We start from the raw sequence: 14,220 nt of genomic DNA, 5'->3' as shown, positions 1-14,220 counted from the left end.
AGTATTATGGCAAGCAGGCTCTGCTGACAGCCTGGCATATGAATGGACTGTTTCTTGTCTAGGGAGAGCTCAGCAAATCCCTGGCTTAAGTGGCTCAGAATTTGACTCAAAGGAAAGGATGCAACAGGTGGCATTATCACTGCTAACCTTGCCTGCCCCCACTTTCTTACCTGTTGCAACAGTGTCTTTTGGTTCTTGCATAGGGCACACTTATGACCCTTCTTAAGTGCCCTAACAAGAAAGTAAATTACTGCCTTGTGCAGATTGCCCATAAAGCCTTGCAGTTAGGAGGGGGGGAAATGAAAAGCTACTTTTGCAACAGTGCCATTCCCTTTCATTAGCAAAAGAAAGTAGATCTCATGAGGTCAGTGGAATGTTAAGGAATGCAGTAACTAATGGGAAGGAAAGCGCTCAACAGATAACGTTTGCAGCAGTTTGAATTTTCATAAGACGACCCTGTAAACTAGTATTTCAGAGGCTTACCTATGAAGAGAAAGAAAATGTGGGGGGTGGGGGGCAGCAAGTTCTGTTAAGTTGTGGGTTGACATAGCAGAAGACACAGCGATTTCTCCAAAGCAGCTCTTTATTTGTAAGCTGGAACAGAACTGAACTGAAGGCCTCAGTCAGCCTGCTTATATAGAGATCCAGTACCTTATTACTGTAAAAACTTTCTAAAACTATCCAATCACTGAATGTCACTTTCGATCCTTCATTTGCATACAAACTATCCAATCACTGAACGTCACTTGCGATCCTTCATTTGCATAACTATCTACAGTATCCCCTTGCTGGCCCAGGGTGAGAACTTTAGTACATAACAATTTCCACTCTCCTTAACAAATTCAAAAAGGTAGAGCTAAAGGAAAACGCTCAATTCTGGGTTACCAAAACATAAAAATAACATTTTAATATTCTAATAGATAAAATATATGCTACAGATAAATATTTGGCCAATGCAAAAGGACAAAAGAAGTGCAGAACTTCCTCATCTCACCTCGTTGCTTTAGGGATCCCTTAGGCTGTGACTGGTTTAGAGCCATAGACATCCCTTCCTGGGTGTGTGTAGCATCAGTCCTGTGCTATCTCGCTATGGAAAGGTCAGGGACACACTGCTTCCCTGCAGTCTAGATCTGCCTGACACAGCTTGTTCACACTTCCGCTTGCCTAGAAAGCATGAGGCTGAGAGGTTTCCCCCTTGCTCTGCTCTTTCCCAAGGAAAGCCCACTCTTTAGCTCTACATTGGAACAAACGGAAATCTGTAGAAAACCTGATGTGTTTGCTTCAACTGAGCACTGAAGAGCAGTTTTCCCTTGGCAAAAACCGTGGGACAAGAGGAAGAATGGATCAGCCCAGTCTCTCCCTCTCCCCATCTCCATCTGCTCCACTAGACTGACACCCCCTTTGAGTCGCACCAGTCACTTTGCCTTAGAAAAAAATGCTCAGTGAACTTTACTAGCCCACAGCCTGGTCACCAACTTTGCCCCTATGCTCAGGCTCCTGACCAACATCTGCAGATAGTTCAGTTACTGGAAACAAATAAGGATGACCAGAGTCTGTTACTATAATCAGTAAAGCTGTTTATCCCTTGACAGCTTTGACTGCATAACACAGCACAGTCACTAAGCAATCCAGTAATCGCAAAGACAAAGTTTGTCTCCAGGTTTTCTGGAGTTTCATATGGTGAGTGTTCGCATACCTGTGTGTATTAGGAAAATTTGGTTTGCAGTAAGGTGCTGGAGGATTTTTTAAAAAAGAACCCAAATTCCCAATGAAACCATGTGGAAATGGGGAGGACTGACTTTAAGATTTGAATAGTGAGAAACCGAAATGGACAGATTCACACATCCCTATACTGAAGTCAGAACAGCCATGTTAGGGTAGCAACTATCAACCTTCCAGAAAGCAGAACTGGGGAGAAAAATGTTTTGGTATGAGAAATTGGGCTGACAGCTGTTGCTTTATTACACACAAATTTTCAAATACAGAAGCAATACCCTTTTCCAGGTTTCCTAATTAAATCAGCTGTGAAAAAAATCCATAGATAGAAGTTGTTCTGCCACCTTTTGGGGGGTTGCAGGGGCATTCAATTTGCCAAATATAATCCTGAGCTTAAATTGAAGAAAGTAGGGAAAACAACTGGGCCAGTAAGAGACAATCTAAATCAAATCCCTTATGAATACACAATGGAAGTGAGGAACAGGTTTAAGGATTTAGATTTGGTGGACAGAGTGCCTGAAGAACTATGGATGGAGGCTCGCAACATACATGAGGCAGCAACGAAAACCATCCCAATGAAAAGGAAATGCAAGAAAGCGAAGTGGCTGTCCAACGAGGCCTTACAAATAGCGGGGGAGAGAAGGCAAGCAAAATGCAAGGGAGATAGTGTAAGATACAGGAAACTGAATGCAGATTTCCAAAGAATAGCAAGGAGAGACAAGAGGGCCTTTGCAATGCAAAGAAATAGAGGAAAACAATAGAATGGGAAAAACCAGAGCTCTGTTCAAGAAAACTGGAGATATAAAATGAACTTTTCATACAAAGATTACCATAATAAAGGAGAAAAGTGGTAAGGACCTAACAGAAGCAGAAGACATCAAGAAGAGGTGGCAAGAATACATAGAGGAATTATACCAGAAAGATATGGATATCTCATACACCCCAGGTAGTGTGGTTGCTGACCCTGAGCCAGACATCCTGGAGAGTGAAGTCAAATGGGCCTTAGAAAGCACTGCTAATAACAAGGCCAGTGGAAGTGATGATATTCCAGCCAAACTATTTAAAATTTTAAAAGATGATGCTGTCAAGGTGCTACACTCAATATGCCAGCAAGTTTGGAAAACTCAGCAGTGGCCAGAGGATTGGAGAAGATCAGTCTATATCCCAATCCCAAAGAAGGGCAATGCCAAACAATGCTTTAACTACAGCACAATTGTGCTCATTTCACAAGCTAGCAAGGTTATGCTTAAAATTCTACAAGGCAGGCTTAAGCAGTATGTGGACCAAGAACTCCCAGAAGTGCAAGCTGGATTTCGAAGGGCCAGAGAAACCAGAGACCAAATTGCAAACATGTGCTGGATTATGGAGAAAGCTAGAGAGTTCCAGAAAGACATCTATTTCTGCTTCATTGACTATGCAAAAGCCTTTGACCACAGCAAACTATGGCAAGTTCTTAAAGAAATGGGAGTGCCTGATCACCTCATCTGTCTCCTGAGAAATCTCTATGTGGGACAAGAAGCTACAGTTGGAACTGGATATGGAACAACTGATTGGTTCAAAATTGGGAAAGAAGTACGACAAGGCTGTATATTGTCCCCCTGCTTATTTAACTTATATGCAGAATTCATCATGCAAAAGGCTGGACTGGATGAATCCCTAGCTGGAAGGACAGATCCTGAAGCTGAGGCTCCAATACTTTGGCCACCTCATGAGAAGAGAAGACTCCCTGGAAAAGACCCTGATGTTGGGAAAGATGGAGGGCACAAGGAGAAGGGGATGACAGAGGATGAGATGGTTGGACAGTGTTCTCAAAGCTACCAGCATGAGTTTGACCAAGCTGCGGGAGGCAGTGGAAGACAGGAGTGCCGGGTATGCTCTGGTCCATGGGGTCATGAAGAGTTGGACACAACTAAATGACTAAACAACAACAACAACAGTAATTAAGCCATCCCAGAACACAAGCCTCTTTCTTGGAAATAACGAGGGAAGAAACTTAGGAAAGGAGTGACATTTTTAGCAAGTTACAACTGACAAGGAAAGGGGGTTATTTTATGTATTATTCTGCAGAAGCAAAACGGGGAGGAGGGAAATGTAAATTAATTCCTGGCTTGTCTTTCAGGGCACAGTGCCCTCACAAGACAGCCTATAAAAGGAAATTTTAAAAGTCATAAAACATCAGAAGCACAATAAAAACAACAGATTACTGTTCAAAACCATTAATTTAAACCACCAGCAGCCAAATGCTTTCAAGCACAGCACATTAATGAAATGTGAGCTGGGATAAAAGCATCCTCAAAATTCTCCTGAAAACCAGCAGTGACGAGGCCATACACATCTCCTTGGGGAGGCAGTTCCAAAGATGGGGTTCTGCCAGTGAAGAGACTTATCACGGGTAGACTGCATGGTCTTACTTAGCAGACCAGAGAACAGGGTGGGAAGAATAGCTTTTCTCCAGGCTTTTCAAAACACCTCCCTTCTTTTTCCATTCAGAAATCATACAGTTGGTACTTACCTGGAACGTGGGTCGAGATGTCAATCCTTGAAGAGCACTTCTGTTGTTAAACTTCATGCAGCACTCTGGACATGGCCCAGGGTATTTTGGGGTAAGTGATAGAGAAATTTAGAAAAGGTAATAATAATTCCCAGCAGGTACTTAAATGTCATTGTGTTGTCTCCAGGAGAATGTAGTTCCTCATCACCACCACTAGCAAGTCCTTAGTAATTATGCAAGAACAGGGATGTGTTTGTGGGTGTACCTGGGTACCGTGGGTGGAGCTGTGGTCTAAACAACTGAGCCTCTTGAGCTTGCCAGTCAGAAGGTCAGTGGTTCAAATCCCCACGATGTGGTGAGCTACTGTTGCTTTGTCCCAGCTCCTGCCAACCTCACAGTTCGAAAACACACTAGTGCAAATAGATAAATAGGTACCACTGCGGCGGGAAGGTAAACAGTGTTTCCGTGCACTCTGGTTTCCATCATGGTATTCCGTTGTGCCAGAAGCAGTTTAGTCATGCTGGCCACATGACCCAGAAAGCTGTCTGTGGACAAACGCTGGCTGCCTCGGCCTGAAGTCACATGAGTGCTGCAGCCCCATAGTCGCTTTTGACTGGACTTAACCAGTCATTACTAGGGCATTTGTACCTTTAAGGAGCCTTCCAATTAAAAGTGAACTGAGCTCATGCTCTTCATATTTTGGTTTAATCCACAAAGGGTCTAGACTTTCTTCATGGTGGCAAATGTTCAATTTGCATGTGCCCATACTCTCCCAGCTTCTTCTTACACTATTATTAGAAGGCCATTTTAAGTAGCAGCTCACTGCAGGCTGCAATTCATGAACAGTTTTTATTTATTGTTTTTGCATATGGTGGATCTATTAACTACAAAGCTAGACATCTGTATTCCACCCTGCATCACCTCGTTGCCGGGCAAACTCTCCTTGTGGAATTCAAATTTCACTATGATCCAAATTCTGAAAGCAGCTGTACTTTTTCAAAGTCTGAAAACAGCTGGAGTTTTTTGGTTTGGTGTGTATGTTTGCCAATAGAGAAATTTCACTGGTGCACCCTCAAGAAGAGCCTCATATAATTTGTTAGTTACAGTCATGCCTGGGATGCCAATAAGAAAGTAAAGGAACCTGGCAATGGGAGCTCACCCTGTCGCACTCTGTCCCAGCTCCTGCCAACCTAGCAGTTCAAAAGCACACCAGTGCAAGTAGATAAATAGGTACTGCTATGGCGGGAAGGGAAATGACATTTCCATGCGCTCTGGTTTTTGTCACGGTGCCCCGTTGTGCCAGAAGCAGTTTGGTCATGCTGGCCACATGACTTGGAAAGCTGTCTGAGGACAAATACTGTCTCCCTCGGCCCGAAAGCAAGATGAGCACAGCAACCCCCTAGACTCCTTTAACTGGACTTAACCGTCCAGGGGTCCTTTACCTTTTTACCTTTACCTGGGTAGCATCTGTGAGTAACAGTACTCCCTCTTCTCATGCCCACTCCATGTTGCAGTCTTTAAAATGTTTTTGGTTTATTTCTGTTTTCAAACATATTTATAGATCTAACACCATGCTGAAAAAGAAAAGGGGGAGCATTAAAAAAAAAAGTGGCGACATTCAATAGAACTACCATTTCTCACTCCTCCACCAGAACAGTGCCCTGCCATTTTAAAAAATCTTCTTTCTTCTATTTATCTTTAGGATTCATATTAGTAAAAGAAGAGAAGTGATCCCCCTTGCTACTGCATCTCCCCCATTTTAAAGCATTGTATATCTGTTACCCTGCAGCAAAGCAATCCATCCTTCAGAGGTTACTCAGGCTAACCTACTTGTGGATCTTTGTGAACACAAGCACTGTATTTACAAACAAAGTGAAAAATTTAAACATTTCCTGGAAAGGTCCTCTGAAACAAAACAGAGGGTTGGGGAAAATGTTATCTTTGCAACAGAACTACCTTGATGAATTTCTCTGGATCCTCTTTAATAAACGGGTAATTTACAGATATTTGTAATGCATCGGAATATCCAGAAAAGCCCTTAAGGTTGCAGCATCCTTAGAAACACTTTGTATTTGCATTCCAAAGTGAATGTTCCTACAGTTACTACAGCGTCCCCTGGTGGCAAGAAGGTGCACCTGCACAATGCAGGATCTGTGTTCAGCAGGTTTGGACTAGATGAACCCCAAGATCCTTCCTAGCTCTATAATTCTGTTATCCCTGCAATGATTAATGCTACATTGGCATAAGTATATTCATATCAACAAACTGCACTGAAGTCATTTATGGGACAATGATCAACAACATAGGCAAAGCTATTTAATGCTAACACTACAACTATTATGTGAAAATCTAATTCTGCCAATATCTTCAGTAACAATGAGAAATAAATTTGTTTTGTTTTGTTTTGCAGCTCAGTGCAAACCTATCTATTTATTTCACACCTTCCAAAACAATGCTTAGGCTGAAATAGTTATTCTTTGAAATTCACATTTCTTGAATTTTGCAGTGCAGTTCTCTAATCAAAAATATGTTCAAAAATATTTATACTGAGGGATGATGTTTATAAAAATGTGCATATATATATATATATATATATATATATATATATATATATATGAAAATAACACACAAAAATGTATAATGTTACAGAAAATTGATTGCAAACATGTATTTTAGTCAAGACCGCATACTGAAACATTAGGGTACAAAGATCATTAAAATCCTGATTTTAACAAAACAAAACAAAACACAAACCTGCAAACTGATATGGAAATGTGGCAAACTGAATTATAGACAGGAAAAATGAGAAACTGAGATAAGCCAAAATTGACAGATTTGTCCAAACCTAATCTGCACGTCTGCTTCAGAAATCAGTGGTTGAAATCTGTGGTCCCCTCTCAACTGGAGAACTCAAGCAACCTCTTTCAGAGGAGGCACACAAAGAAAAGTTTGCAGATTGTAAAAATATTATTCAAATTCATTTAAAAAATTAAATATGGTTTCTGATGACAATCCCAGGGTTTATGTAGATTAATACAGGAAGCAGCAGTTCTTGGAAGTATTGGCGTTCTTGGTTGCATAAGGCTTTATGAATCAAGTGATCCAACTCAGAGGTTGCAATCCTATGAACAATTACTTTTGAACAAGTCCCACAGAATACAATGTGGCTGACTTCTGATTGGACAGACATGAATTCAAGCTGCACAGCTCCAATCCAGGTTTGTTTGTTTTTAATACTTTTACTGTGCTTCTACTCAGTGCTTTTCCCCCTAGAAAAATAGGTGCCGGTACTCACCATGAAGTTGTTACAGTAAGTGCCACACTTTTTAACAACAAAAAAGAGGTGCCAGTACTGTGTATCCTTGAGCACCCCTGAAAAAAAACCACTGCTTTTACTCATATATTCGAATCAACATTTGATAATGGCTACAAACCAATAAAAACAAACTATATACTTTCAACAAAACAGAATAATAAGCAGTCATAAAATCCCCAAACTAATCTGATGCACAATTACTTGTAAGCACCGTAGAACACATTGGGAACTACACTAGAGTAAAGATGCCTTTATATGTGGTGGCTTTCTGCTCAAACTTCACAAGAAACCTCTGAAAGTCAGAGGGTCTTCAAGAGCAGCGTCCCATACAGTGGTGCAGTTAAGTAATTTTGTGCTCTGAAATGACCGCTCCCCGCTTAAAACGGGGGGCGCCCTTTGCGTGGACGCGTGCAGCCCTGGATCTGGAGTGGCCCCATCAGCATAGGCTTTGCCTTCCCTCAGGTGGGATACCTGGAGGTCCCCGCCTACCCCAGTGAGTTGTTAAGAATGGACCTCCGGAACGAATTAAGTACTTAACCCGAGGTACCACTGTACAATGAAATGTTGCAACTACAGTACTAAAACTAAGCACATTTCCAGAATGAGGTACAATTTAGTTAATTTGGAGCAAGCAAAACAGTACAATCTATGCAAGTCTACTTTGTAGTAATCCTTATTTAGTTCAACTGAGGTTACTTCCAGCTAAGTATATATAGGGCCTGCAGCCTTATTTCCAGGTAGGTGTGCTTGGGTTTACAGCATTTGCTATACTTACCTAGTTAGCTTAGTTAAGCCTTGGAGTGGAGAAGACCTGGCTTAGCAATCAATTTCACAAGCAGAGACACACGGTGGAGTATTAAGATGATCAGTAAACTGGATTATCTCATCAGGTGTATGTTTTTTCCTTTAATGCCTTGTTAGAAAGGAATTACACCTGGATATTATTTAAGAAACCAGAACTGACCAGACCAGAACTGACTGACCAGACCTGCATGTGGAAAGGGTGGTTTCTTTGCTTCGACAAATCCCCATCATGAAGATTTTTGGGGAAGTACTTGTTTGTCTGTGGTCTCTAAGGCTACTTTTTTATGGCGTCTTGTGTTCCCTCAGTCCCAAGGATGAAGGGGGATCTCAGACATCGCTGGTGTCAGAAGCCTCTGAGCTGCCTCCAGTGTTGTTATTTTGTCCAGATGCAGAAAATGGCTATGGCCAGTTGCCTACTCCTTCCAAGATATTGTCTGACCACCATCAGCAGGAGTTGGGAGATTGTGTGCCAGGACCACGACTGGATTCCAAAGCCCTGAGATACATGAAGAGGCTTTATAAAAGGTCTACTACCAAAGAAGGATTCCCAAAGATAAACCATCTCTATAACACAGTCCGACTCTTAACTCCATGTGCTGAAGGGAAGCACCTCACCATAGGACAAACAAAAGGTAAGTGAGGAGATATTTGATGACAATGCCCCCCCCCCAAAAAAACCCTCACATACACACACTTGGTGTTTTGGGGTTGAATTATTATCCCATCTGTAGATTTGTTATTATTATCCCATCCTATACTGTTCTTCTTATAAAGGTACAAAAAAAAAATACAATTTATTGGTCTTGTATTTGTGTCTGTGCAGGTATGCAACCTTTAGAGGTTAATAAGCTCTCTGGTCAAGCTCACATGGATCTTCTCTATGAGTAGTTCATGTTTCCAAGCATGTAGTAATGGGAATTTATCCTTTTCTAATGTGTATCTTCATGCTGGATTTCTATTACGGGATTTCTAATGTTACTATTGGATGTATATCCAAAACTGTATGAGTTTTGTTTAATTATTTGTGGGACAGGCCAAGTGGGGATTGTAATAAAGCCAGTCTTAATTTTGGCAGAAAGCTCGGAATGGGTCTGGTCATCTGGCCACAGTTTGGATTACTGTAATGTGCTCTTCATGGAGCTGCCTTTGAAAAGTGCTTAGAAGCTCCAACTTGCTCAAAGAGCTGTAGCCAGACTGATGACGCACTGGTTATAGGGAGCATATGGCTGCTTCTGGGCACAATTCAAAGTGCTGGTTGTCACATATCAAGTCCTATGTGGATTCAGTCCAGGCCAACCAAAAGACCATATTTCTCAAGCGAACCTGCCTGAGCTCTTAGATCTTCAGGGGAGGCCCTTCTCTTGGTCCCACCATCCTCACAAGCATGCTTGGGACACAGGAAGAGGTCTTTTGTGGTGGCTGCTCCCAAACTTTACAACTCCCTTCCTAGAGAAATTAGACTGGCTCCTTCCTTGTTGTCCTTATGCTGGCAAGTGAAGGCTTTTTTGTTGCAACAAGCTTTTGGGAACTGCCCATTTTTAAGAAAAGGGATTGAGCTGTGATGTTTTTATTGGAATGATATGTATGTTTTATTTGTGTGTGCATTCAATTGTTTAATGATTGCTTTTTTCCCTATGTTTTTAGCTGTTTATACTTTAGCTGTAAGCTGCCTTGAGTCCCTGTTAGTGGAAAAAGGAGGGATATAAATAAATATAATAATTTTGGTGGCATTTATATAGATCTGTTTAGCACTGTTTGGATTTAATAATTTGTAACAATTGAGGGACGCGGGTGGCGCTGTGGGTAAAACCTCAGTGCCTAGGACTTGCCGATCGCATGGTCAGCGGTTCGAATCCCCGCGGTGGGGTGCGCTCCCGTTGCTCGGTCCCAGCGCCTGCCAACCTAGCAGTTCGAAAGCACTGCCGGGTGCAAGTAGATAAATAGGGATCACTTACTAGTGGGAAGGTAAACGGCGTTTCCATGTGCTGCTCTGGCTCGCCAGAGCAGCTTCGTCACGCTGGCCACGTGGCCCGGAAGTGTCTGCAGACAGCGCTGGCTCCCGGCCTCTAGAGTGAGATGAGCGCACAACCCTAGAGTCTGTCAAGACTGGCCCGTACGGGCAGGGGTACCTTTACAAAGCTTTAACAATTGAGCCCTAGTTAGGATCCAAGCCTATTAGTTGTACCTTGGATCCCGAACACCTTGCAAGTTGAACATTTTGGCCCCCAAACGCTGCAAACCTGTAAGTTAGTGTTCCAGTTTGTGAATGTTCTTTGGAACCCAAACATCCGATGTGGCTTCTGATTGGCTGCAGGAGCTTCCTACAGCCAACTGGAAGCTGCATCTTTGTTTCTGAACTTTTTGGAAGTCGAACAGACCTGAAAAGTCAAGAGAAAGAAATGCAGGGTTTTGGCCCCTCTAAAACATTCTGGGGTTGCTCTAGGAATAACTGCATCTTTAGAGTAAGGCACACAATTGAAATCTTCCTTAATACTTATAATGCTATGGGAAAGCTGGAGTTGCTGCTTAAATAACATAATATTACAAATAAATTGCTATCATTGGTACAAAGTGTTTTTTCTTTCTTTTGGCAGGAGACCTTCGTTCACCAGACTTCCTCTTCAGCTTGGGCCATGTTACTGCTTTGGAGCACTTAGTCAAGTCGGTCTTACTCTACTCATTTGATAAGCCATTTCCTAAATCGTGGGCTGTTATGTGTACAGGTAATCTAGTTGTAAAGGCGGATGGTGGCTCTGGCCACGCACACCCCAATATTGAACATGCCACGACTTTCCATTTTGAACTTGGACGCAAGCGGGCTGAGATTGATGTGACCTCTTTTATCTGGCCTCTGATAGCCTCTAACAATAGAAGCGTTTACACGGCTGTGAATATTGTTTGCCCGAATGACCAGCCCTCCAACTCCAAACAGGATCCCTTTAATATGACACGGGCATCGCTTTCTCTTCTCCTGTACCTCAATGACACCAGTGAGCAAGCTCATCCTACATGGGATTTTCTCAAGCACAAGAGAAGGAACTCCATGCGAGCCAGGCTGGAAAGGGGTCCTTTTGCAGGTCTCGGAGGAGAGGCAGGAAAAGACCTCAAACAGAGCGCAAGAAAGCCTCGTCACCGAAGAGATGGAGACGGGCAAGAGGAAAACATATCAGTTTCCATGGACAACTTACGTAAGTACTACGAACAGTTTCTTTTCCCACAAAATGACTGTAAGCTTCACAACTTCAGGCTGAAATTCAGCCAGCTGGGCTGGGACAATTGGATAATTGCACCACACAGATACAATCCTCACTATTGCAAAGGTGACTGTCCAAGAGTACTTAGGCATCGCTATAGTTCTCCTATGCACTCGATGATACAGAACTTCATACATGAAAAAATAAACCCCTCTGTCCCCAGGCCCTCCTGCATTCCTGCTGAATACAGCCCCCTGAGTGTCTTGGAGGTAGAGCCTGATGGATCAATTGTGTACAAAGAATATGCAGATATGATTGCTACCAAGTGCACTTGCCAATAAAGCCAGTGCTGATTTATTAATAATGTGATATTTTCCCTTAACAGTAGAAGGAAAGTAACCTGTTGGTTAAAAAAAAAAAGAGACTTAGAATGGAGTACTGAGGCAGGTATTTTCAGGACAGCATTTCATTAGCCCCCTCTGATTTGAAAGAGGCAAAGTATGGGTATAAGGAGGTTTCCTTGTTATCTTTTTTCTTTCTTCAAAGTGGGGGGGGGAGGGAAGACATGAATTGTGAAATGTTTTGGCTAGGGGGAGAGTGGAAGCGCTGTTTCTCTAGATAAGCAAAAAAGTAGAATGCCTGTCCTTTCATGGCACTTTTGTAGTGTTCTTCTTTAATCATGTTGAAAATATTTTTTATTTTGAAGAAATTTTATGACAAGTGTTTGGGCGCAGAAGGTTTTATTATTGCTAACTGCTCAATCACTTAATTTTAATAAGTACTTTTAGTGATTGAAACTGGTTGTCTGAGACAGCTCCTGTTCTTTATTATGATGACTACCAGATGTAAAGGTTTGTTTAAAGCAATGAATAACCTTTTGTTTAACTTTGAAGGCTCTCATGTTACAAAAGAATGTAATTGTAAAAAAAAAAAATGTCCTAGTTGTGTGTCTAGGAAATACCTTATTAGGGTGGCTAAACACATGACAAAATCCAGTGTGATGACACGTCTGAGTGGGCAGTAACCTGTAACCTGCATGCAGATCATACATGCAGCTTTCTACATGGAACACAGGCATGACTTCATGCAAGTTTCTTGCTAAGTTCTACACAGAAGTGCTTTCAAACAGATCAGGGTGGGAAGTGGCCCACATTACTGTCAATTGAATGGAGGGCGCTGGGAAGGAATCTGTTGAACTTGTCCATGAGCCTACATCAGATTGGATTGATGAGCTCTGTTAAATATGGCATTCAGAAATGTTCAAATGCTTGCTGTCTTCTATTCTGGTTGGTTTATGAACAGGAAACAAAATTCACCTAAATACAAATTAAAACACAAAGTTACATTCTAGTGTAATAGTTAAGCGTGTCTGTAAATGAAAAGTAGGTGGGTTTTCCAGTGATAAGCTAGCTTAAAGCATTTTAATGATTCCTTTCTTCTGTTGAGGAACTGAAATTCTGTCTGAATGTATTTGTAAACCTGAACACTTGCTGGAAATAAATGTGAAGCAGTTATAGCTTGGCTTGTTTGTTTGCTCTTTCCAGGGAATAATTGTGATTCACTCATTTTATTTAACAGGCCACTGACAACCCAAGTTCACGATCTCAGTTAAATGGGAAATGCCGCCACACCAAAACAAGGTAGTGATTTCTAAACCCTTGGGTGGGACTCCCCAGACATGTGAACTAACTAGCTAACTAAAAACAGAACACAAATAACTTATGGGATGTTTAAAGAGATAAGAAATCTCTATAACTCATCAGCTACATGGAGAGGAAACTTTGGGGTTCCTGCTGAACACCAAATCCCCCTCTTTGCTCTCCCTTTGTTCAGGGAGGCAGCAAGTGGGGGGGGGGGGACAAAGAAGACACATTGCTGCCCAGTCGCAGCTAAACTAAAATCCTGGATTTCGCCATTGTTTTCAATAGACAGTCCTCACTGCCAGGGGGGTCTAAAGGAACTGGAATTTCAGATTGACTACTATAGCCTTGTTCGCATGTACAAAAAATGGTGTGAGAGCTTAACTGCAAAGGGAAAGTTGGTACACTATGACAATGCATGGTCCCTTGAATTCATGTTCTTTTGAATGCATGCATAGGGCTTGTGCGTTGAGCAATTAAATCTGTCGTTGGGGAAGTTGAAACATGGAATGCTGGTGGTTTGGGGGGTGAACAGGAAAATGGAAGCAAAGAGAGGTAAGGCATGCTTAAGCCCCGTAACTGTTCAAGATCTGGGAGGTGCACATTATGAAGTTCAGTGCTCCTGCCCATGCTAAAGAAACAAAAAGTGCTAATTTTTTAAAAAGTAGGTCTTTGTTGACTACCTAAGATTTTTGCAGTGAACACCATAGGCAGGCCTCTGTGAGAATGAAGGTGGGCGCTGTGACAAGAGATGGTTAATTACCCATATTTTTTGCTCTATAAGACACACCAGACCACAAGACGCACCTAGTTTGGGGAGGAGGAAAACAAGAAAAAAAATATTCTGAATCTCAGAAGCCAAAACAACAAGAGGGATCGCTGTGCAGTGAAAGGAGCAATCCCTCTTGCTGTTCTGGCTTCTGATAGCTGCGCAGCCTGCATTTGCTCCATAAGACGCACACACATTTCCCCTTACTTTTTAGGAGGGAAAAAGAGAGTCTTATAGAGCAAAAAATACGGTAGTTCTTAGCTGTGTTCCTTACTAAACAGTAGGTACAT

The 14,220-nt window shown here is 42.1% G+C and overlaps 1 protein-coding gene across 3 annotated transcripts in view; it reads left to right on the top strand.

Annotated features, from left to right (window-relative positions):
- Positions 1–13,004, top strand: part of GDF9 (growth differentiation factor 9) — a 49,826-nt gene extending 36,822 nt beyond the window's left edge. For 2 of the 3 annotated variants that reach the window (XM_081851083.1, XM_081851084.1), the window contains exons 2-4: positions 4,207–4,319; positions 8,634–8,959; positions 10,922–13,004. In XM_081851083.1, coding sequence (XP_081707209.1) covers positions 4,300–4,319; positions 8,634–8,959; positions 10,922–11,862 — 1,287 coding nt within the window. In that variant the 5' untranslated portion in view covers positions 4,207–4,299 and the 3' untranslated portion in view covers positions 11,863–13,004. Of the gene's footprint in view, positions 1–4,206; positions 4,320–8,043; positions 8,960–10,921 lie in introns of those variants that run through there. The other variant, XM_081851082.1, reaches the window with a different exon arrangement.
- Positions 13,005–14,220: the final 1,216 nt, after the last annotated feature.

Source organism: Podarcis erhardii (genome assembly GCF_964252035.2).
Source record: "Podarcis erhardii genome assembly, chromosome: 2".
Lineage (NCBI taxonomy): Eukaryota > Metazoa > Chordata > Lepidosauria > Squamata > Lacertidae > Podarcis > Podarcis erhardii.
Note: the sequence above shows the minus strand (reverse complement) of the source record. Positions and strands in the feature narration are given on the sequence as shown.